The sequence below is a fragment of the Rhizoctonia solani genome, chromosome 7, assembly GCF_016906535.1.
Source record: "Rhizoctonia solani chromosome 7, complete sequence".
In the NCBI taxonomy this organism is placed as follows: Eukaryota; Fungi; Basidiomycota; class Agaricomycetes; order Cantharellales; family Ceratobasidiaceae; genus Rhizoctonia; species Rhizoctonia solani.
Window position 1 is genome coordinate 794,637 of NC_057376.1, and position 20,042 is coordinate 814,678.

At 50.6% G+C, this 20,042-nt stretch overlaps 6 protein-coding genes across 6 annotated transcripts; 1 reads left to right on the forward strand and 5 right to left on the reverse strand.

Moving 5' to 3' along the window:
- Window positions 1-39: 39 nt before the first annotated feature.
- Window positions 40-2,774, reverse strand: RhiXN_06417 (uncharacterized protein; the record flags this gene model as incomplete). Its single annotated transcript, XM_043326233.1, has 4 exons — window positions 40-433; window positions 588-816; window positions 873-2,538; window positions 2,601-2,774. 4 exons carry the CDS (start codon window positions 2,772-2,774, stop codon window positions 40-42), a joined length of 2,463 nt encoding a protein of 820 aa, XP_043181665.1.
- A 1,367-nt stretch (window positions 2,775-4,141) lies between these two features.
- RhiXN_06418 (uncharacterized protein) lies at window positions 4,142-6,806 on the reverse strand (the record flags this gene model as incomplete). Its single annotated transcript, XM_043326234.1, has 3 exons — window positions 4,142-5,408; window positions 5,458-6,176; window positions 6,243-6,806. The coding sequence occupies 3 exons, from the start codon at window positions 6,804-6,806 to the stop codon at window positions 4,142-4,144; spliced, it is 2,550 nt and encodes an 849-aa protein (XP_043181666.1).
- Window positions 6,807-6,943: 137 nt separating this feature from the next.
- On the reverse strand, window positions 6,944-9,347 carry RhiXN_06419 (Transmembrane amino acid transporter protein; the record flags this gene model as incomplete). The annotated part of the gene is made up of 11 exons (XM_043326235.1): window positions 6,944-7,170; window positions 7,228-7,251; window positions 7,324-7,501; window positions 7,615-8,120; window positions 8,191-8,202; window positions 8,259-8,273; window positions 8,351-8,404; window positions 8,459-8,614; window positions 8,684-8,692; window positions 8,755-9,057; window positions 9,113-9,347. The coding sequence occupies 11 exons, from the start codon at window positions 9,345-9,347 to the stop codon at window positions 6,944-6,946; spliced, it is 1,719 nt and encodes a 572-aa protein (XP_043181667.1).
- Window positions 9,348-9,653: 306 nt separating this feature from the next.
- Window positions 9,654-11,536, forward strand: RhiXN_06420 (phosphomevalonate kinase-like protein; the record flags this gene model as incomplete). The annotated part of the gene is made up of 9 exons (XM_043326236.1): window positions 9,654-9,877; window positions 9,930-10,094; window positions 10,178-10,394; window positions 10,502-10,518; window positions 10,577-10,764; window positions 10,816-10,939; window positions 10,994-11,087; window positions 11,140-11,266; window positions 11,322-11,536. The coding sequence occupies 9 exons, from the start codon at window positions 9,654-9,656 to the stop codon at window positions 11,534-11,536; spliced, it is 1,371 nt and encodes a 456-aa protein (XP_043181668.1).
- A 559-nt stretch (window positions 11,537-12,095) lies between these two features.
- RhiXN_06421 (basic region leucine zipper protein) lies at window positions 12,096-13,140 on the reverse strand (the record flags this gene model as incomplete). Its single annotated transcript, XM_043326237.1, has 3 exons — window positions 12,096-12,591; window positions 12,618-12,726; window positions 12,786-13,140. 3 exons carry the CDS (start codon window positions 13,138-13,140, stop codon window positions 12,096-12,098), a joined length of 960 nt encoding a protein of 319 aa, XP_043181669.1.
- A 1,566-nt stretch (window positions 13,141-14,706) lies between these two features.
- RhiXN_06422 (Pyridoxal-dependent decarboxylase conserved domain) lies at window positions 14,707-19,496 on the reverse strand (the record flags this gene model as incomplete). The annotated part of the gene is made up of 20 exons (XM_043326238.1): window positions 14,707-14,789; window positions 14,850-14,955; window positions 15,013-15,113; window positions 15,164-15,306; window positions 15,361-15,451; window positions 15,509-15,581; window positions 15,638-15,655; window positions 15,708-15,815; window positions 15,869-15,989; window positions 16,045-16,170; window positions 16,224-16,343; window positions 16,397-16,442; window positions 16,496-16,562; window positions 16,611-16,874; window positions 16,935-17,120; window positions 18,122-18,325; window positions 18,377-18,671; window positions 18,726-18,870; window positions 18,924-19,205; window positions 19,265-19,496. 20 exons carry the CDS (start codon window positions 19,494-19,496, stop codon window positions 14,707-14,709), a joined length of 2,811 nt encoding a protein of 936 aa, XP_043181670.1.
- Between the last annotated feature and the right edge of the window lie 546 nt (window positions 19,497-20,042).

Sequence of the window (20,042 nt, forward strand, 5' to 3'; positions counted from 1 at the left end):
AAGGAAGGGGAGGAGGGATCATGAAACTCGTGAAAATGTTCATTCATCTTTCGTGGTATCTATTTCTTCTATAGGTTCCGGAACCGCGGTGGTCTTATTGTCCGGGATATTGGAGGCATCTTGTAACCCGGACCCTTGCTGCCCCTGCTGCTCATCCACCGCGCGCTCGTGCTGGTTATCGTGTATACTTGAAGGTTTATTGGTCCGCATCTCCGCATCAGAAATAGCCCCTACATCGGTTTCTCCGGCCTCTTCGACCGGTTCCGTAATTACTGTCGTAGAAACTTGTGGCACCGTCAATCCCACCGATGTCGCATGTATCGTGGGTTGTACGTGCATAGGGGGTCCCGAGATGATGGCGGGTGCAGCCTTATTACTCATAGGAGGATCGACAAAATCCCACGGGCGTGGCACTAGGGCAGCTGGCATCACCCTGCAGACATTCCACACCAACCCGGCAAACGTGGGCCCGGAGATTGGTGGGCGATGCATATACCCAAGACAGGAGAGATGAAATGTACATGCGAGAAGCACAGATTTGTCCATCAGTACAAGCTTAAAAAATCGGATTGGACAAGTATACTTACCATGTTGCCGCGCAGACCACACCGCGTCCCTTGTCTTGCGCTTTGATAGCGTTCCATTCAAAGTCGATAAACTGGGCAATATACCGGATGAACGGTAGCATTTCACGTACACCGTTGGAGAAAAGCGCAAAAGCAGTCAAAAAGTTGAGCAGCGCGCTCGAGATCGAGTTTACATGACTGAGGTACCGAATTGTTGGCGGTGGAAATACGACTTCATAACCCCACCAGTCTAGGATGAACATCAATTTGACCATGGTCCGATCGAGCAGATTTGAGGGTACTTACAAGTGAGCACGCTCATACGATCTTTTGGGGGATGTATGCCGACATGAGATGGTAAAACGGCCTGTGTGGTGGCAAATCCAAGGCTCATCAAGGTTTGTCCGACCTTTTCCATACCGTCGACTAGACTACCAGGGGTCGGCACGCTACCAGCCAGCGGCCCGTCCTTGTCGGCAGCCTGACCAAAGCCAAGATCAGGGGTGCTCATATGTGCACTGAGTGATGCAGCATTGACCGAAGATAGATCAGGGGATGCATGAAGATTAACTAGTCGCAGGTTCTTGAGCATGGGGATTAATGACGACAAGTCCGCCGACCCTGTGTTTGCATTGGCCTCCTCGGTGCCAGCCGTGGATCCTGCAAAGGCCGATCCAGTGAGCTTCGAGAAATGCTTCTCGTCTGCCTCTTCGTCGGTAATATCAAGGCAGCAGCCATGAATAGGCATAGCAACCGTCCCTGTGCTCTCTTTGTGTTCTTGCCTCTCCTCCTCGCGGCTCGTGCCCCCTCGTCCAAACGCCCATCCTTTCTTCTTACGAACGCTTTCAACAGTTTGGGCCGCCGTTGGGGGCAAGTCTGGCGGAGGAAGCTCTCTAAGCGCAGCGATAACTCGATTTGCCTCTTCTGGCTCTAATAATTGCTGGTTGACCTTGCGCAAAGCTGTAGTCGCTGAAGTCGACTTGGGCTCGTTCCCCCTGTTCTTTTCCTTTACATCGAGCGCCGCTGGTCCGATAATCAAAGTACGTAGGCTCATTGCCGATTCCATAGCTCGGCGATCACCCTTGGTGACCTTGGGCAGTGCAGGTTTACGAGAAGTCAAAAGGCCAATCGGAATCCGACTATGGTTTCGCCTGTGACCCGGTGTCGTTCGTTGACTGGGCGCAATAGAGCCCGTCTCGGCATCTTCTTCTTCATACAAGACACGTTCAGTAGGAGGCACGTAGGCCGGGAACGCGTGCGCAGGCCGACTATCCTTGCCGTAAAAGAACCCAAACGACCGCAAGGAGATTCTCCGTTGAGGCCGAGCCGGACGGGCCACCGGGGCCGTCAAGACAGTCGTACGAGTTTCAGTCGGCTCCAGGGACCCATCGGTGCCTTCAAAGAATCGAGTGCCATTGGGGGGCGTTACCCCGCGCAAAGGGAACGGATGAGTATGAGATGACGAAGGCGATGGCGTTCGCTCAGGACCCGACAAGGGTGCGGCTGGGGTATCAGGGACAACAACTTCTACTGGGGTGGCATGTTCATCCGCGCTGGGATCAGCTGTATGGGGCGTTTGCTCCTGCTGCTGCTCATCGCCAATCGATTTCTCAACGCTGGGCGACTCGGCGACTGGAGTTGGAACTTGTATTTCAACCTCTTTGGGCATGTCATATTCTTCGGCCTCGGGGGTCTCGGCGGAAACAGGCTTTGACGCCGCGCGCTTGGAGAGCGAGTTCTTCTTGACGAGTACGTTGGGTTTGGGAGTGGGAGTGGGAGGTATGGACTGATGGGCAGGTACGATGACATGCTCGGCCGTGGTTGAATCCACAGAGGGAGTATCTGGTCTCGACTGTGGAGCCCCGTCCTCGTCATCATTCTCCTTCGCGACCGGCTCTTTTTCGCTCGTGCCCAGCCCACGTTTCTTGACGAGCTTGGACGGGGTGCGAACGATCGGGGCAGTCGCATCATACTGTATATGACCATAGATGAGCTAAACCCCTCCCAAGTCAATGAATGATGCGCATAACTCACCTCGATGGGCTCCGATTCAGCTCCTTTAAGCTCACTCGTAGGAAGACCAAATCCAGACTTGAGGGGATCCTTGCCCTTGTCCTTGCCCTCTCGAGTATCCACTAGTCCATGTGTATGGTGTCTCCAGGGCCACCGTCCAAGCGCCTTGGTCGCCGAACGCGGTAAAGCCATCATCTTGTTCTTTCAAGCTCAACTCAAACGAGAGACGACGAGCAAGGAGGAGAGAGAGAAAGAGAGAGAGGCACAAAAAAGCGGGGCTCCATTTACGGGCACCCGCCGGTATTCTTATACAGCACACTGTCATTAGGGGCTCGACCTGGTGTGGATCCACACGTGAGCAAAAAAGGGTGACGCTCGAGCCCGTATGTTGAGTTTCAGCTGATTGTTTGTCCTCAGAAGGGGGGGCGGACCCTGGTGCACGGCATTTGTCGTCTCTCCGAGTTCGGGATTGGGTAATTGAACCAGACCCGGGTTCGAGCTCCCTTGGGCCAAGGCTCCACAACTCTTCGTGTCAGTCCAGATGCATTCCCTAACCTGGTCATATGTTCTACGTCCTACAACGTCCGACGAGCCCATAGGCCCAGCACATGGTTACTTGCTCGACGACTCATTGATCCATTAAATCAGTTTTACATAACCAATACGGATGAACACGTCGGTCAAAAGTTTAATACAAACGATCGATTAACCAAAACTATAAAATTATGGATTCTCATTTCGCATCCCACACGTAGAATATCAACTCGTATGACTATATGCGCACAGGTTGCGATTGTTCTTTCCTCGATCCACACGGGTCACAAAGAACGATAAGCATACCCCACCCCACTCTCATATCAACAGGTCTTAGGGGCACATCATCTAGTAGATAGGGGGGAAGGTCAAGGGAAGCCCACTCGAGACTCGTGTCCAAGAGACGTGCAAGAACCATCGTCGGGAGGTCCAAAACGAGTTTGCACGGCCATTCTGCCGCTTGGTGAAATGTGATGGCCTTGGCATGTGAGCGTGCAATTGGTTACAGCCCCACCTGTACTAGTACTTTCGAACATACGAGCATCGAGGCCTTTGTTGCTTGTGACTTCTATGATTCGCCATTATCCATTGTGAGCACCCTCAAATGATCTGCACCCCCATATGCAGCTCCACAGTGATTTCCCCGATCGTACCTGGCTTTCATTTCATGCTTTACCGACAAGAGTCCCAGGTCCATTCCATTACTGGATATAGCAATAGCACACAGTTGTTAAGAGGAACAAATAGTCAAGAGAGGAAAATAGGGGAATCGATTGCACCAACACCGTGATCAAAAACAAACACCAAGAAATCACACAAATGATAGCAAGAGAGTCAAAGAGTGTTACTGATAAAAAAAAAAGACAAGGAGAAAAAAACGAGAGCAGAGTCATGAGTTGCAGGTCTTGATTGATCAATTGATGAGAGGAGAAATTACTGTACGCTGCAAAACTCAAAAAGGAAAAAAAGGAGAAATCCTTGCAATAAAAGAGAGATTAAAAAATCCCGATGTCAACCGCACTACCGTCTCACATGTCCAAACTCTGGCACTCGGCACTTGGATACCGAATGGCAACAAAATCATCCATCGGAACCGCATCCAAGCGTTTTCCCGAGACGGTCATACTCCGCGCATACCCCGCAGTGGGCGTCTGCAATGCGGGATCAGGATCTGATCCCTCCAATTCGCTTAATGAACCGTCCACCTCGCGATGTGTAAACTGGCCAGGACCAGGATACGAAGGATGCTGCTCGCTGTTCCGTCCAAAGTGGGGCTCCCAATCTTCTCGTTTCTTATTCCCACCCGTGAGGAATGACGCCAACCGTCTTCCCATACTTCCTCGTTTTGTAGATTCAGGTTTTCCACCCAGGGTATAGCGGTTATCGAGGCTTCCGAGAGACCTTCGCGACGCGCCAAATTCATCGTATCGAGCTCCAATACGAGGTGGGGGTACAAGGGGACCGTCGAGATCGGGCCGTGCGGCCGTGCCCCCAAACGACTGTCTCCTTGTCTCGGTGCCAAACGGTGCACGGGGCGCGACTAGCGGCTCCTGGCTGAACGCAGCACTCATGTTAAAGTCCGACCGGCGAGGGGCGTATGCGGCCAGTGTCTGCGGCCGAGCGTCCATCGTCGGTCGGCCGTTGCCACGGGCAAATGCTTCGGTGGGAAGCGGCGGAAGCGATTTGTTGGTGTTGAAAAGCGAAGCAGGTCGGTTAGGAGAGATAGCAGTGCCGGTGCTGAAACTGCGTCGGCCAACAGGCCCGTTTGGAGAGACGGTAGACATGGACATCGGAGATGGGACTTCGAGATAAGCGCCATCCTTGCCAGACTTTTCTCGCGGGCCTCGATCTTCATCGCTTCCACTGTCACGCCATGGGAATCGCTGAGATGTTGGACTAGGCAATATACTGGATGGAGCAGTAGCCGGGCTCATAGGGGCAGCGGAACGGCTCGAACTGGTGGGAGTCGAGGCTCGCCTGTCCAAGTCTCGTGCTCCACCGGCTCCACCACCGGCACGGTCACCACCCTGTCTGGCAACAAGGTATGACAACGGTGGAGGTGGAGCGAGAGGCTCGTCGTCGAGCTGTTGCTTCTCATGAACCGCGATATTTTTGTCCTTGCTGCTTGAGCCCGTGACAATCTTCCAGATCTTGGTAAGGCCTTTGTGTTTCTTTTTCTTTTCACCGGGTTGATCAGCGTGGATCGTGCCGTCAGCGCCTGTGGCATATGACGGGGCAAGTGACATTTGGTCATATGGCATGCGAGTTCCTTGTTTCTCCTGATCGAGTACCAGACTAAAGCGAATTGTAAGATGAGAAGGAAAAATGGAATAAAAAAACGTACTGCATATCGGCCACGCTGTCATATACCGAGCCCCGGTAGGCGCCGTTGGCGCCGGCAGGACCGAAACTGGCCTCGCTACCGAAACCACTCCAGTGCTTGAAGCTGAGGAAGCCCTTTTTGCCAGCACGACTCTCAAACGAACTCTGTGATGAACGGGTGTGAATAGAAGGGCGGGCACCAGGGGTGCCAAGCGGGGGAGTAAGCGGGGTAGATAAGCGGCGGCCAGGGCTAACGGGGGTTGTGAGGGCTGGCTGGGACCTGCCCATGGCACCCATGCGACTGCCGCCGTCGGGAGGTGGACTGGGCGATGAATAAACAGAGGTTGCGTCAACATTAGTGGCCGAATTCTTGCTTTGTCGAGAAGCCATGCGACGGTGACGCTTGGACTCGCGCTTGCGCTCTCTCTCCTCCTTGCGCAGGTCGACTCGCTCCTGGATCATGCCGCTGGCGAGCACGGTAATGTCACGGGAGGGATTCTGAACTGCCAAAAAGGGCGAATCTTGTTCGGGGTTTGTGGGCGCCCGAATACGCACGGGCCCATCGTTGAGGTCATAGGCCGAGCGACGAAGCTGCTGGTACGTATCCCGCAGACGGCTATCGAGCATACGAGACTCGCGGGCCGCCTGAGCACGTGCATGATGTTCGGCCTCAAGCAGAGCAGCCTGTTTGCGCACAAAGTCCGTAAGCGTGATCCACCGTGCCTGGGGTTCCTTGGGGTGCTACGGAGACCATCAGCAACGAAAAAGTGAAAAATGGGGAGAAAATGAGAAAAAAATGAGACATACCATTTGGGTCCATATGCGCAGATTGGCTTCGGTCAGTAGGGTCCCTCGCGCCGGTGTTCGTCGTCGCTGGGGATCTGGCAGCACCCCAGAACGCATTTCTTCCTCTTCTCTGCGCACCAGCTCCTCGTACCACACATCCGACTCTCGGGCCCAGATGCCTGGACTGGTGACATCGACGTCGGCCATATCGCGGTCACGCATCATGCACTCGACACAGACTTCCTCGATGGCTGCCATGACCGGCTGCATCGGCGGCTGTGCGGGGGCAGGGTAGCGCGAGTCGGCAGGATTGTTAAGCAGGTCCTCGGCGCTGAACATAAGGGGCGGGCGGGAGAGCTCTGGGACAGAACTCAGCGCAGGGGGGTCCCTGGGGGGAGAGGCCCGTCGCGGGGACAACGTCTGGACCTGTGTTTGCATGTGCGAAAACGATCCGAGGTGCAGCGTCGGCTCCGGAAGCCCAGGCAGTGGAAGCGCTCGCGAGGGCGAAGGAGGCGACGGTGTGCGCACAAGCTCGTCGGCTTCGCGTTCCAACAGTCCAGTCGGGAGGGGATTCGAGTCGTTCATCGTCGACAGCACGTGACAAGGGTCCTTGCCTCATCACGAGGCTATCCCCTATGTGGTCGTGTTTGCTCTCCAAATGACATGGACACGCCAAGTCAACGCATATGTCTATTTTCGACGATACATTCCACCATCAACTACTATGCACATAACCTTGTCGCACCCTCTGGACCCCAAGCTTTTTGCAGTGCAAGTCCCACGCTCAGTACCAACACGAGTATCCCAAATCCAGCGCACAACACCGCAGGAAGCTTGGCACGCCCGTTCCACGGCTCTCGGGCAGGGAGCAGTTTGATGTAGCATAGTGCTGGGAACACAAATGCCAACGCCGTAGCGCTCGCGCCCCCTGTAATCTCAAGCATCACCCCTATGTTCTCTGTCAATCCCGGCCCGATCCGGTCAATACCATATCCCCCCCACTCACCGAGATCACACGTCACCAGGGCCACTGAACGCACGCATACAATCATGTCATCATCACTTTCCCCCACACAATCCCGATTCTGAAAGAAATACTTACCGGCCATCGACGCAAATAAGATTGACGTAGTGAATAGCACGTGCCGGGTCTGATCAAACGCCTCATGCGCGAAAAAGTACTCTTCAATCACCTCTCGGCACACCATCAACTCCATCGGGGTTGTTGTCACCATATTCGCACCAAAACAAAACCGCGCAATGTTAATCACCGCATCGTCCTATGTAGTTCGTACCGGAGCCAATAAAGTCGCTTGTCAACTATTGCATTTTCCACGTGGGCGCACGACAGAACAGCGCCCTCGTTGCCAAAAGCAGCCAACGCCGCACTCACCTGAGGAAAGTTATTCAATACATTGCCCTGCGTTCGGTCCGTGAATACGAGAAATGCCGGAATAGCCATCGTCAGACATGCGACAAGCGATAGTCCCGCAGCGACGTGCGTCACTTGGTCGAATCGGTCCATCGTCGGAGTACGCATACTCCCGTAGATCAATAGGCTATTGTGGTGACATACAAACGCAAAACTGATTACTCCGATAGCCTGGAAGATCTGTGGTTGAATGAAAGAGTACTTGATCGACGGTGCCTGCGATCCTTTCAGATCCGCCGAGACACGTCCTTCTTCAAATAAAACTGTCCCGACGATCGTGAGCATTCCAATCAGTGCAAACGTACTCGCTTTTGCAAGCGAAGCGATTGACCGATAGAGAGATAACGGATATGAAATGCACGCAGTGCACAAAATAACGACAAAGTTCCTGTTCGTTAGTATCGAGAGCACAGGAACCGTGCTAAGCGTCGGGAAGATCGACCGTATCACATGTGGAATAGTATCACCTACCCGCGCGCGAACAAGATACTTGTATCAGTTTAAAATACGCTCGCATAATTACACAACCCATCCTACCGATAATTATCCCTACATATTTGTCGGTTGAGCCGCCCGGATGGCCGCAGTTGGTTAATTCAACTCACCAAACGCGCACATCCCTGTCTCACCGCAAGAACCACAAGAGTGAGCCAACAATCTGCATGCGTAGGGACGGCCCCTCGGGTTCCACACATACCTCCAAACGCAAACGCAAATTGGAAAAACGAGACCGCGGCGCGTCCGCTCGATCCTTTCGTTTTACATATAAGAAGTGCTTCTTCATGCTCCCACATGCTCAACGTACCGTAACAGTGTCCCATGATATCGATGTAGGATGTTCGTCCGCTTAACTTGGCATTTCGTACGATCAGTCGAATGGTCCAGTCTGTCACGCCTGCTAGAATTACGAGTAGGAGAATTCCAGTCACAAAGCCTGCTTGGCTAACCGCATATGGTAGCCCTAATTAGAGATGGAATGTCAAGACCATGCAGACGAGAATAGAGAAGTCACACGCGTGGGGGGACTCACCAATGATACCTAGCAACGAGCAATGGCGTGTTCAGTGCCTTGGAGGTGATACCATTACCCCAAATGCTTACCAGCACCTAAAATGGAGTTGGCCATGTTAAACATCGAGTCGAGCATGTTCCCGCCCTTGTGCTGTCGCGCAGCAAGTTCCGCGATGTCCACGCGTTCCGCAGGGTCGTCGTTATCGAACACAATGCGACCGTTGACCATTGTCTGGCCGGGCTGACCGTTCGAAAAGGTATGGAGTGGTAGATCTGGATTTCGTCGAACTTCTACTGCATCTGCGAGCCCAACCAAAAGCGGCATTCGTTGCGAAGCTGGGATAGAGGTCACTTCATCGTTTGGGTTCAACTCGTCCGAATCGAGTTCAAATTCTAATACATGTCAGTCTGCTTTTTTCACCGAGTGTTGAGATGATTGGGGGCATACCTGCTTCCCTACTCTGGGTTGTGGACCTTAGCGTTGGCGCGATGAAGCTTGTTGCTCCGACCTGCGGACTCCTACTACCGCCCATATCCCTATCTCTGTCCCTGAACGCAGTCGACTCTTCCTCATCATCGTCTATCGCAAACACGACGTCTGCGTGCTCATCCTCGTCTCCTCTGCCCAGCAAAGGCTCCTGCGCTTCGGATCCTGTATTTCTAGTTTTTGATCGACCGAGCATTATAGCATTTCGTCTCAGTACCAGCGGTTTATTTTCTGTTATATATCAGGACCGCGAATGTGAGCTTTAGTATTCGAGTAATTAAAAGAGACGTGTCCGTCCAGTCGAGGTCCAAGTTACAGTTTGCAAATTAGCGCAGGGCGCAAGTGGCATCGCCACACCCCTCGAAATGTGATTTAGCCATTTTCGAAAGTGGAACGATCAGTAGGGTCGAAGCACAATTGGAATGACCCGATAATCGATTGCTCTTCTTCTTCTTGACTCTGACCAGACGGGGTTCTTGATACTATTTTTCTTCTTGAAACAATGGCGACTGTTGTGTCTGCGCCAGGAAAGGTGCTCATTGCTGGAGGATATCTTGTGCTCGACCACCGCTATCCTGGCTTGGTTGTTTCAACTTCATCGAGGTTTTACACCGTGGTCCAGCCAGCAAGTCGATCAGGAAAGATTATTGTCAACTCTCCCCAGTTTGAAAACGCAATATGGGCATACGACGTCAAGTTAGAAGGAGATGGTATTCGAATAGAGCAGTAAGTGATATGATCTGTTCCGCTCCGAGCGTGTGCTGACAGTCTCTAACAGAGTTGAGGACGCTACAGGATCCAAGAACCGGTTCGTTCAAACCGCCCTAGAAGGAACTCTGGCCATCGCACTGGCCATCGAGGAAAAGATTCATTCTCTTCGCTGGACCAAGGACTGGACATACACGTCCTTGCGGCCAATGATTTTTACTCTCAACGCGCAAGCGTACGTACTGTTTACCTCTCCTAACCCTCAAGAACACCGTTCTTTACGTCTTTTTGTGCTTGCATACAGCTTACGGCACGAAGCCTTCCCCCAACACTCGACTCACTGAACTCAATACCTCCCTTCCTTCCACAAGGTTGTCCTATTGGTCAAGTCCACAAGACAGGGCTTGGATCTTCCGCATCGTTGATTACGTCTCTGGTATCTGCCTTGCTTCTCCACTTCGATGCCATCTCGCCCGATTCGCTCTCTTCCGACGCACTTCGAATGAAGGACGAGAACTCGCGCACAATGTGGCCAGTATGTACATTGTCTTGCACAAGGCAAGGTTGGAAGTGGGTTCGACGTCTCTTCGGCTGTATTTGGGAGTCAGGTGTACCAACGGTTCGAGCCGACTGTTATTGCAGACATCATGCAAGGAAAGGTTAGTCTTCAATTTACACACACATATATTTCTCATACTCAATTTTCTAAATGCCTAGCCAAATGGATCGACCTTGCTTTCCACCTCTCCCCCTCGAACAAAGCATGGAACCACACCGTCTCTCCCTTCAAACTCCCCCTCTCACCCGTATCATGCTCGCCGATGTAGACTCGGGGAGCGATACCCCGTCCATGGTTGGCAACGTTTTGAAATGGAAAAAGGCAGAACCAGCAGTTGGCACGTTCTGTCCATTTTTTTTCTTATCTCGGTCCCGAACTCATCGCATTTTCACACCAGCCGACCAGTTATGGGAGGGATTGGACAAATGCAACCGTGGGCTAGGCGACATTGTCAACAGGCTATCACAGAGATACGACGAAGATCCCAACCGAATACGCGAACACAGTAGACAAACTGACCCGTGAGTCAGGAGACGAGGTGAGCTGTGTCTATCCCTACGGACTGAATCTCAAAGCTCAAAATCGATCAAGTGGGAACGACAGAGCCCTATAGAAGCATTGGAAGTTACTGTTGCTCAATTGTTCGGGAATACGAGGCAATTAGCAAAGGTGAGTCATCGTGTTATTGACCCAGTGAGTATAGTTGATGCGTCAGATGCAGAGTATTCGGGATGGTATGCGCGCAATGGGCAAGTCGTCAGGCGTTCCTATTGAGCCACCAGAGCAAACGCGCCTACTTGACGCATGTTGTGCCCTTCCTGGAGTCATAGGCGGAGGTGTACCAGGTGGTAAGTTCATTCGTCCAAAGGCCTCAGTCCAGGCTGATTCTTATTCATTACCTAGCCGGCGGATATGATGCGATTTGGCTACTTGTCCTTCAGCCGCAAGACAAGGAGCTGGCATCTTCTGTTGTGGCTAGCGTTGAAAAGCTTTGGCAAAGATGGACTGAACTATCGGTTTCGCCGCTTTTAGCCACAGAGAGTCTTGAGCGCGGCGCTCGCAAAGAGTTGCTTCAAGACGTGCTGGGATTGGAAGCCGCGCTGAAGGGCTCTGCTTAAAGAGGGAGAATTAGGTGCGAAGGTGATCAAGTTGAATATTGATATCGAAACAAATAGGATACACACACTCGATAATATGTACCTTTCTGATTTGTCAAATGCGGGCGTAATCGAAAGATGCAGCTGACCCTCGATGACCACAATCATGATGTTAGCGGGCGTTCTGCGAGCTGCCTGAGTAGCAAGGATTGTTGGTAACTTAGGTTCCACTCAGATATGAAAGGCAAGAAGACTAGTTTCTATCGACAGGAAAGTACAAACAGACACTATTGGAACAAACCACCGCGCCGAGCAAATCCGAGCGCTCACCAGCTGACCGCGGTCAGATCCTCGACCCGAAGGGAGAATATGTTGACAACACAGTGCCAGGAGCAAGCATCTTGATCTGCTTTGCGAAGCAGTTGGTGCACAATGGGAATGAGAGGACAAAACGACAACAGAAACCCAGTCAACAAACCCACTAAAAAAAGAAAAAAAAGATGGGCAAGAAAACGTCCACCAAAAGTGACAATATACAATAAAATCAAAAACACCAGGATAGACCACAGAAAAATCACATCTAGAACGCACCGACAACCTCGGTCGCGCTCTCACCTAACCACGTCCACTCTACCAAAGGAGAGATATTGGATTGCTCCTGACCCCCGAGGGAGTCAAATCGAAGATCCACACCTTCCTCGGGTAACATCTTTAATAACCTCTCCATCTCGACTTCGCCATTCTCTATCGATGTGTTCAAGTCGTCCATGATCAACGGCGACATAATTGGATCCGAATCCGCGACCGATCCGGCGGACGGGGTGTTCCATGGCGACCCAGAGGTCTCCTGGTCGAGCGCCGAAGGTTGGAGAACGGCGCTAAGCCACTCGTCGTCAAGGACATTTTCATTGGTAATTTGTTGTGTAGGGTTTGGGGGGTTGGAAGGGAGGGGGGTGTCAAGTTCTGTTGGAACATGGAAGGCGAGGTCGAGTTGGCCCGCTGCAGGGACGGAGAAACGCTCAGTGAAGAGTTCCCTCCGCACGCCACCCGTGCTAGGTGGCGAGCCGACTCGTTCGCTGAATCCACGATTGTAGGAACTGACTGGGGTACTGTGTTTATGCTAGAGGAAAGGGTATTGGGCGAGACGGCTAGGGATTGAAGGGGGTTTAACCCGTTCGTATTTGCTCCGATACTAGATAGTAATAACGAAACTAAAAAAAGGATATTTAATCAATACATGACAAACAGCGTTTGATGGTAAAATACTAACCATTTTCCCAGGCCTTCTCTAGTTGGCGCACCCGTTCCCTCAGCTCCTCATTCTCTTTCTCTCGGCACTCTTGTTCATTTGACTTCTGTTCTACTTTAGGTTTTCGTGGCTCGACGACGGCTCCGGCGCGAAGTCTTCGGTTCTCCTCCTCAAGCTCCTGCACCCGTGCCTCGAGATCCGCAAACTGTTGTTTCCTGCGGTCTCGAGAGCACTGGGCAGCGATACGATTTCGTTGAGCTCGGGCTTCCTTACGTTCCTCGGGACTCATGTCTGAAGGGCGAGCCCGCTTGCGGGGATTGGAGGAAGAAGATGAAGATGCGGGAGAAGCGGCGGAGTACGTGGACTCAGTCGTCATTGTGTAGTAGAGTAGTACGTGTAAGGGGACAGAAGTAGTAGGATGTACAAGAGATAGTGAGGCGAGAGAAGATAAGAGGCACAGTTGGGGTGAAAGTTGGGAGGTCCACGTACGACCAGCCGGCGCTATATACGTGTCTCTGACGTGGCAGTCCGAGGTCCCACAGCCACGATAACCCCCTGACTCGCTCAGCTTCCAGGGTGTTCTATCACGTGGTAGCAACGCATATAGTCAATCGCGACGCCTTCGCGATGCAGTGTTTGCCGACCGCGTGCAACCATCAAACTAACGCATGCTTGATTTAATAATCCGAGGAATACATGGGTATCAATAAATAGACTTGTAGATATCAGAACACACTTGAGAACAGCAATCTGCTATTCTCCCCTTGTAGACGTAAACGACTGGAAAAGGTGTACCTTGACTCTAAGTTAGCCGGCAATTTTCTCTATCTCCCTGCGGTCATACCTCTCGTATGCATGTCTTTGAGCATGTTCTACAAGTGGAAGGGTGCGCTGGGCTGAACGTACACCGCGGATTCATACACTCTACATAATCATTTATGCGTCTAAGCTGTTCGTGCCAACTCGGCAGAGCTGTGAGCGCACCAACAAGGTCTGTTACTTCACTCGAAACGGTCTGGAATATTGTCAGTTCACACACTGAAATATTGACACGTTATTAAGACTTTAAAGGGCTCACGTCATGATCTCCCGGCGATGGTCGGATGTTAGAGCAGTGGTCATGAGTCGAAGGGCAGCACGAATAGCAGTAAAACCCACTTCCGCCCCAAGAATCAGTTAGTTGGGTGCTCTGAGAGTACCAATAATCGTGCGTACTATCCTGGCCAACACATAATGCAATACCTATGTACAGATAAAATGAAGAATTAAGAATAACTGAGAAAGAAAGAAAAGCAGGGCGGTTAAACCAAATATTCGGGAAAAGGGGAGATACTATATACCCCCAAATGTGGCTTCAGAAAGCATACGCCACTCCGAGAAGTCCATCCACCTTGTTGCAACTTGTTAGTATCGGCATTTTCCAGGGGCCAGGGCGCTATTCCAGCACCTAGCAATTCTGGTAGTGTTTGTACAGAATCCATACTAACCCAGTTCGCTGATGTTTCGTACTGTATCAAATTTATGGTCGAACCCGAAAAAAGCTTTGGTCAATACCACATAGGACTAGCGCGTTGCGTAAACTTCATGGTTTAGCGATACACCTATCTGTGAAGGAAATCCGAGAGACTTTACTGGGTATCACATATCTAAACAAGAATAAGGTACATAGATCGCGAACATGATCTTCACCAAGCTTGAAGGAGACAATGCAATCGCCCAACTATCTACCATATCAAATTTTTGTATTGCGACTTCGCCTGTCTCTGACACATCTCTAAACAAATACCTGGTTCGATACTGATCAAGAAGCATCCCGATGAACATTGAACTCAAATGGTTTAGCTCTTGGGCGAAAAACATTCTCCCGATTGCTCCAAGCTTATCATGTGAACCCTCTCTAATGATGTAATTCAGTCCTAGAAATTTTACAAGATACCGATTGTTATGCCTTGTACAGTGTATCCAAAAACATGGTTGCAAGCCTCGACACTAAAGCCGGTCCGACAGCACTCGAGTTACCGAGACCTGTTATACCATCACCAATTTCAGCCAGTACATCTGCCTTTGTTTACAGTCTTCACTCACCATACAATGCCACCATATTCCCCTTTCCTGCCGGTTTGCCATGCGCCTCAGCAATACAGTCTTTCAGATCAGCTATGAACTGATCGGCCATAGGTACGGTCAGACGCTGTATGTATGTTGGTTAAAGAATGATAAAAAAAAATCAATGACGGGGAGAACTTACCGTGCAAGCTATATGCACGGCCGCCGGATTACTAAGCGCATTCAAATGCCATCCACGATGGCTCATCAGGTCACCGACTTCGAGAACATTGAGCTTCTCGCCTTGAGTGCATCATGAGCAACGACAAGCATTTGGATCATCCTGGGCTTACCTTCAGGTGTCTCCGCAGCAGCAAAGGCTACAACTGATGCAACTGGTTTCCCTAAAACACGGAGTTCAGGAATATCCTGCCGAATCGCATTCTCGATCTTCCTGCGGCATTCAACAATGTCATGGCAGGATGCCTCGTAGCCGCTATAGCCCATAGGATTAATGAACTGTTGGCTCCATTAATAACAACCACTTTACCTTTGACCCATATATTGCATAGCTGCCCATGCACCAGCGATGAGGGACCCGGGCCTCGAACCTGACATGGATGGCGATGCATACACGCCACCTGCAAACCAACCAATCAATCAATAAGTCATTCCCTCACTTTTAGTGACATGATTACCAGTCCAGGTAGGGTTAAGATAGTATTGATAGCGTCTCAAGTCAGCGGAACGATACATGATAACTGAGGACCCCTGGTTGCAACACCTATCAGTGTCTGCAACACTAATGGCCAAGTGAAGCCACTTACTTTAGGAGCAAAGCCATACTTGGTAGCAACTGCGTTAGTGTATTCGATTCGAGCAGGATCATATGCTCACTTTGTGCGTGTCACACGAAATTGCGGTCACGCCCTCCACACGGAAATCGAATCGTGGGGCATCATACCCTAATTTCTCGAGGAATGGTACGATAAAGGAACCTAGGCACTGAAGATCCTCATAAATTGGAGGCAAAGGTGAAAGCAATAAGGGTAACTTACACAATCTACGTGCAATCCTACACGATATTTTCTTGCCAGTGCACCCAGTGCTTCGATATCGTCCATACAGCCATCAGGAAAATTGACAGCTGAGCCGACCAACATAATAGTGTTTGAGTTACTGTATTTTTGTCAGTATGACCCTTCCTAAATCCAGCGATCGGCGGAACACGCACATGGCACGACGAACATGTCTAATATCCACTTGGCGGGTATAGGGATCGACGGGGATGTGATGAATCTTGATGCCAAAGTATTTGCCTGCCTTATCGAACGCAGCGTGTGCCGTCACAGGGATGATCCTATGATGAAGATGATGGGTGGCTGACGAAGACCAAATCTCTCTTGGACGTACATCTCAGGTTCGGTAATGCCCTTCACATCACGAGCCCATTCACGGTGTGTTTTGCACGACATGAGAATAGATTCGGTACCTCCTGAAGTGGTGGTACCGGCCCCATTGGGGTGATTGTACCTGCGAAAAAGAAAATTAATGCACATCGACCCTCGTAGCAGTTTCCAGCGTACATCCTGAGACACATAGCAACGACTTCTGCCTCCATCTTTCGAATAGCTGCGTCCGTAAATATTAGTTACAGGATACTTGGCGAGATTGCTTTAGCTTACCAGGGAAAACGTCAGGATGTAATGGGTTGCTAACAACATATCGTTTAAACGCATTGACAATAATTTCCTGTACACCTTATTAATAATAAGTAAAACACAGTGATAAGTATCGTACCTCCATATCATCTCCGCCATGGTATACCGCCCCAGAAAGCTTTCCTTGTTTCCACGTATCTCCACCGCCACATTCTGTGTCCATCCTGGCCATTTCCGCATCAATCCATTCCATGGTCCGACCTTGCACCGGAAGAGCAAGATGCCGAACAATATTGGGTCCAGATTTAACAAGCTTTCCTTCGATGTCCTTCTTAGCCTTGGCCATTTCCGTCTCAACTTTGCGCTGAGCTGCCGGTAATCGAAGTGCCAGAGTCAAAACCCTCTTTAACCCAAAATAGTTGATCAGTCCTGGTCCGATAGACAGGAGATCCGTCAGACTCACCTTGGCCACCAGCTCCCATAGTTCTAATATTGTTGCGATAAGACCTCTGGCTCGGAGATGTCTGTAGGACTTTATGCAGTGGGTCGCAATAAAGTAGGCAAACACCAATGTCTTCAGATTATTGAAATTGAGTTGTGCTTTTACAGCAGAAGTCGAAAGAGTTGTTGACTTGGCCATGGCAAGCGTCTGAGAGATTGTGAGGAAACAGAGGGGGGGATGTTTAGTCTTTAAGTACCGTAAAATCAGAATTTAGAAGTTGGGAACCTCGGTGTCGGTGGTGTAGGTCACCGAAGACCCATGTGAACATGACGTCCGGACTCGGCGCCTAACACCACACCGTTCCGGCGTTCTACCAAGATGCGCATGGTGAGACCATAGTCGAAATTCTAAATCAATTTATATAAGGCTGACTATAATATAGCTCAATCAAGATGACGAGTCAGAGGAGAATACTGAAGTGACCTGGGGTGTGTAGCAAATTACGGGCGCGCGTCGCGTATCGCCTGCTCCTAACCCCTTGCCATCGACAGAGGACCAGCAAAAAATCAACACCTTTTCCAAACTCAACACGCGTTGTAATGATCTCGAAGAAAAAATTGCAAAGCAAAAGGCAGGTTGCTAATATCCGCTCACGAATTGCTAACTAAAATCACGCATAGTCGGAGAAAGAGGCACTCGATGACTTAGCGATCGAATTGGAGCTTGCGGACGAGGACGAGCCAGTGAAGTACGAAATATTTACTACATCGCCCTAGTACATAGTTCACTGAATCCACCCAGGTATAAGATTGGCGAGGCTCTCTTTCATATATCTCTTGAACGCGCTCAGGCACTCATACAAAAAGATCAAGAGTCGATCGAAGCTGAAATAAATGGGCTGCAGGGCAAAATAGACCAGTGTCAGCAGGAGATGAAGGACCTCAAAGTCACCTTGTACGCGAAATTCGGGAAACAAATCAACTTAGATTAGCTGATGTTGTATCAATTGAGCATGGGATATCATCCAAGAATCGTATGTATGAGTACAGGGCAGGCGAACTACAGAAAACTTGAAAGCGGGATGTGCGAATGACAGCAGGAAGGAGTGAAAGAGTCCAAGAATTAAATCATAACTATTCCAGTGCACCCCACAGAGCCAACCCACCAAAGAATGTGCCCAGCGCGACCAAAAGAGAGGCGTAGCTCACGATATGGATACCGACTCGCGGGAGCAACTCTGCCCAAACTACCGTTAGTAGCGAATGCAGGAGAACTACGAGTCCAAAGATGAGGGTGCGGATTTCAAGTGGGCGATCCGTAGAAACATAGGCGATAGAGATGAGAAGGGTGAGCCCTAGAGATAGGATCTGCGCATCAACACGTTGGAGACAAGAGATGAAAACTGGAATGTTCTGTGACGGCATTAGTAAGTGTGATGTCAAGTTATCAAAGTTCATACGTACTGGCAAGGGAACACCATAAACGAGTTCAAGTGCCTCTCTATCTCTGAATTGGATGCTCTGCGCGAACTCCTCTTCGTAAGATGTGTCTGGAGGCGACACAGTCGTACCACGTTTAATGTCGTCATCTGGTGTTCCTAACGGGGCAGATCTGGAGGCAACTGAGCCATAGTGGAGGCCGTTGGCATTGTTGTCCTTCAGCCTTTCCTCATCTTGATCGCGGGCATCGAACAGTTCTTTATAGAGTGCTAGCTGGTCGTAGCCTTGGAAGACGCTGAGTGTTGCCTCGCTGGTCATCCTGGAACAAATCATAAGAAAACAATACCAACCACAAAAGCGAAACACCGCTTACCAGCCCATCGCAACCCACCATACGTCCCGGAATGCCCGGTCTTGTGGAATCGGGTGTGGAATCCAGTGGGGATGACCGTGCCATGCGTGTAGGTGGATATTGAGTAACATTAGCACGCCGAGTCTTAGTATTTCTTGGACCCCAACTGGACATCATTGAAATGAGTATTCGAAAAACAAACGTTTTATGTATACGTACCAGAAAGGAACGAGGCAAGAAGTACGCTCGTAAGCGAGGCCCATCGGCCACCAAAAGTGACGATAAAATACAGGGGCCCTCTGCATGCATACGCGACTATCCACCCAGCAGCGCCGACAAGGAAGGCTCGGACATTTGGTTTGTATGGATATCTTGGGTTCCAATGAGGATCGTCCGGACAAGGAGCCCAAGCAAAGCTGATGAGACATCCGAGTCCGATCAAGACCCAAATACAAGTTAGGGGAACAAGGGAAAAGGACCTCATGACTTGGGAGTAAGTCACTGAAAGAAAAACAACAACTAAATTAGCGTGTGAGCACGACGAGGGAGCCGAGACTGACTGTCAGGGAGAGGGATGGTATCGTAGCTCGAGTCATCGTCAGACATGTCCCGACGCATGGCCTCTCGCTCAGAGGAAGAGAAAAGAGGGGTGCGCTCATCGACTGGGCGGGCTGGCTGCTTTCCTGTATCTCTCGAACCAGTCATTATGTCGTCGTTACCGTCATTTCCTTCTTCGTTAACAGGTGACAAAGACGCCGACTCGGGCCTGCGAGCAACGGTGTAGGAGGCCATTATGGCAGCAGATTTCTTGAAGTGATTCGTCCCTGTAATCGATTTATATATTCGGCTGTGTGTCACGAGCAGTCCCTGCGGCCGCAACAGGTGTCAAAAGAAGTGAATCACGCTACGAAGTGATGGTGTGTAATAGCGAGTTGAGGCCCCTCCCTATCCGGCTTACTAATCATTTGATCTGAGGTGGGCTATGCTTTCCGGTGCATAAAAGGCAACATATTTATTGTTAAGCCCAATGCTGCCCACAAAAGATCACTCAGAAAGGAAGACCACGTGTTTGATAGACACGTTTGTTTTGAGGCGCAGCCGGCCGAGTCCAGGTCCTATTCCGCTGGATCCAGAGGTCAGCCTACTCAAGTGAAGCAGATATAATACATCAACAAGAGTCTATAAACATGTTACGGTTGCGTTATAGAATATCCAACAACTACTTGGGCCGACAAACCCCCAGGAAGAGATATTCGCTCGGTCGCGACAGAATGGCGCGAGGTTCTGTAACTCTATGCCACAAGGCTTCGGTGAGACACACGTAAAGCACATGCGCGC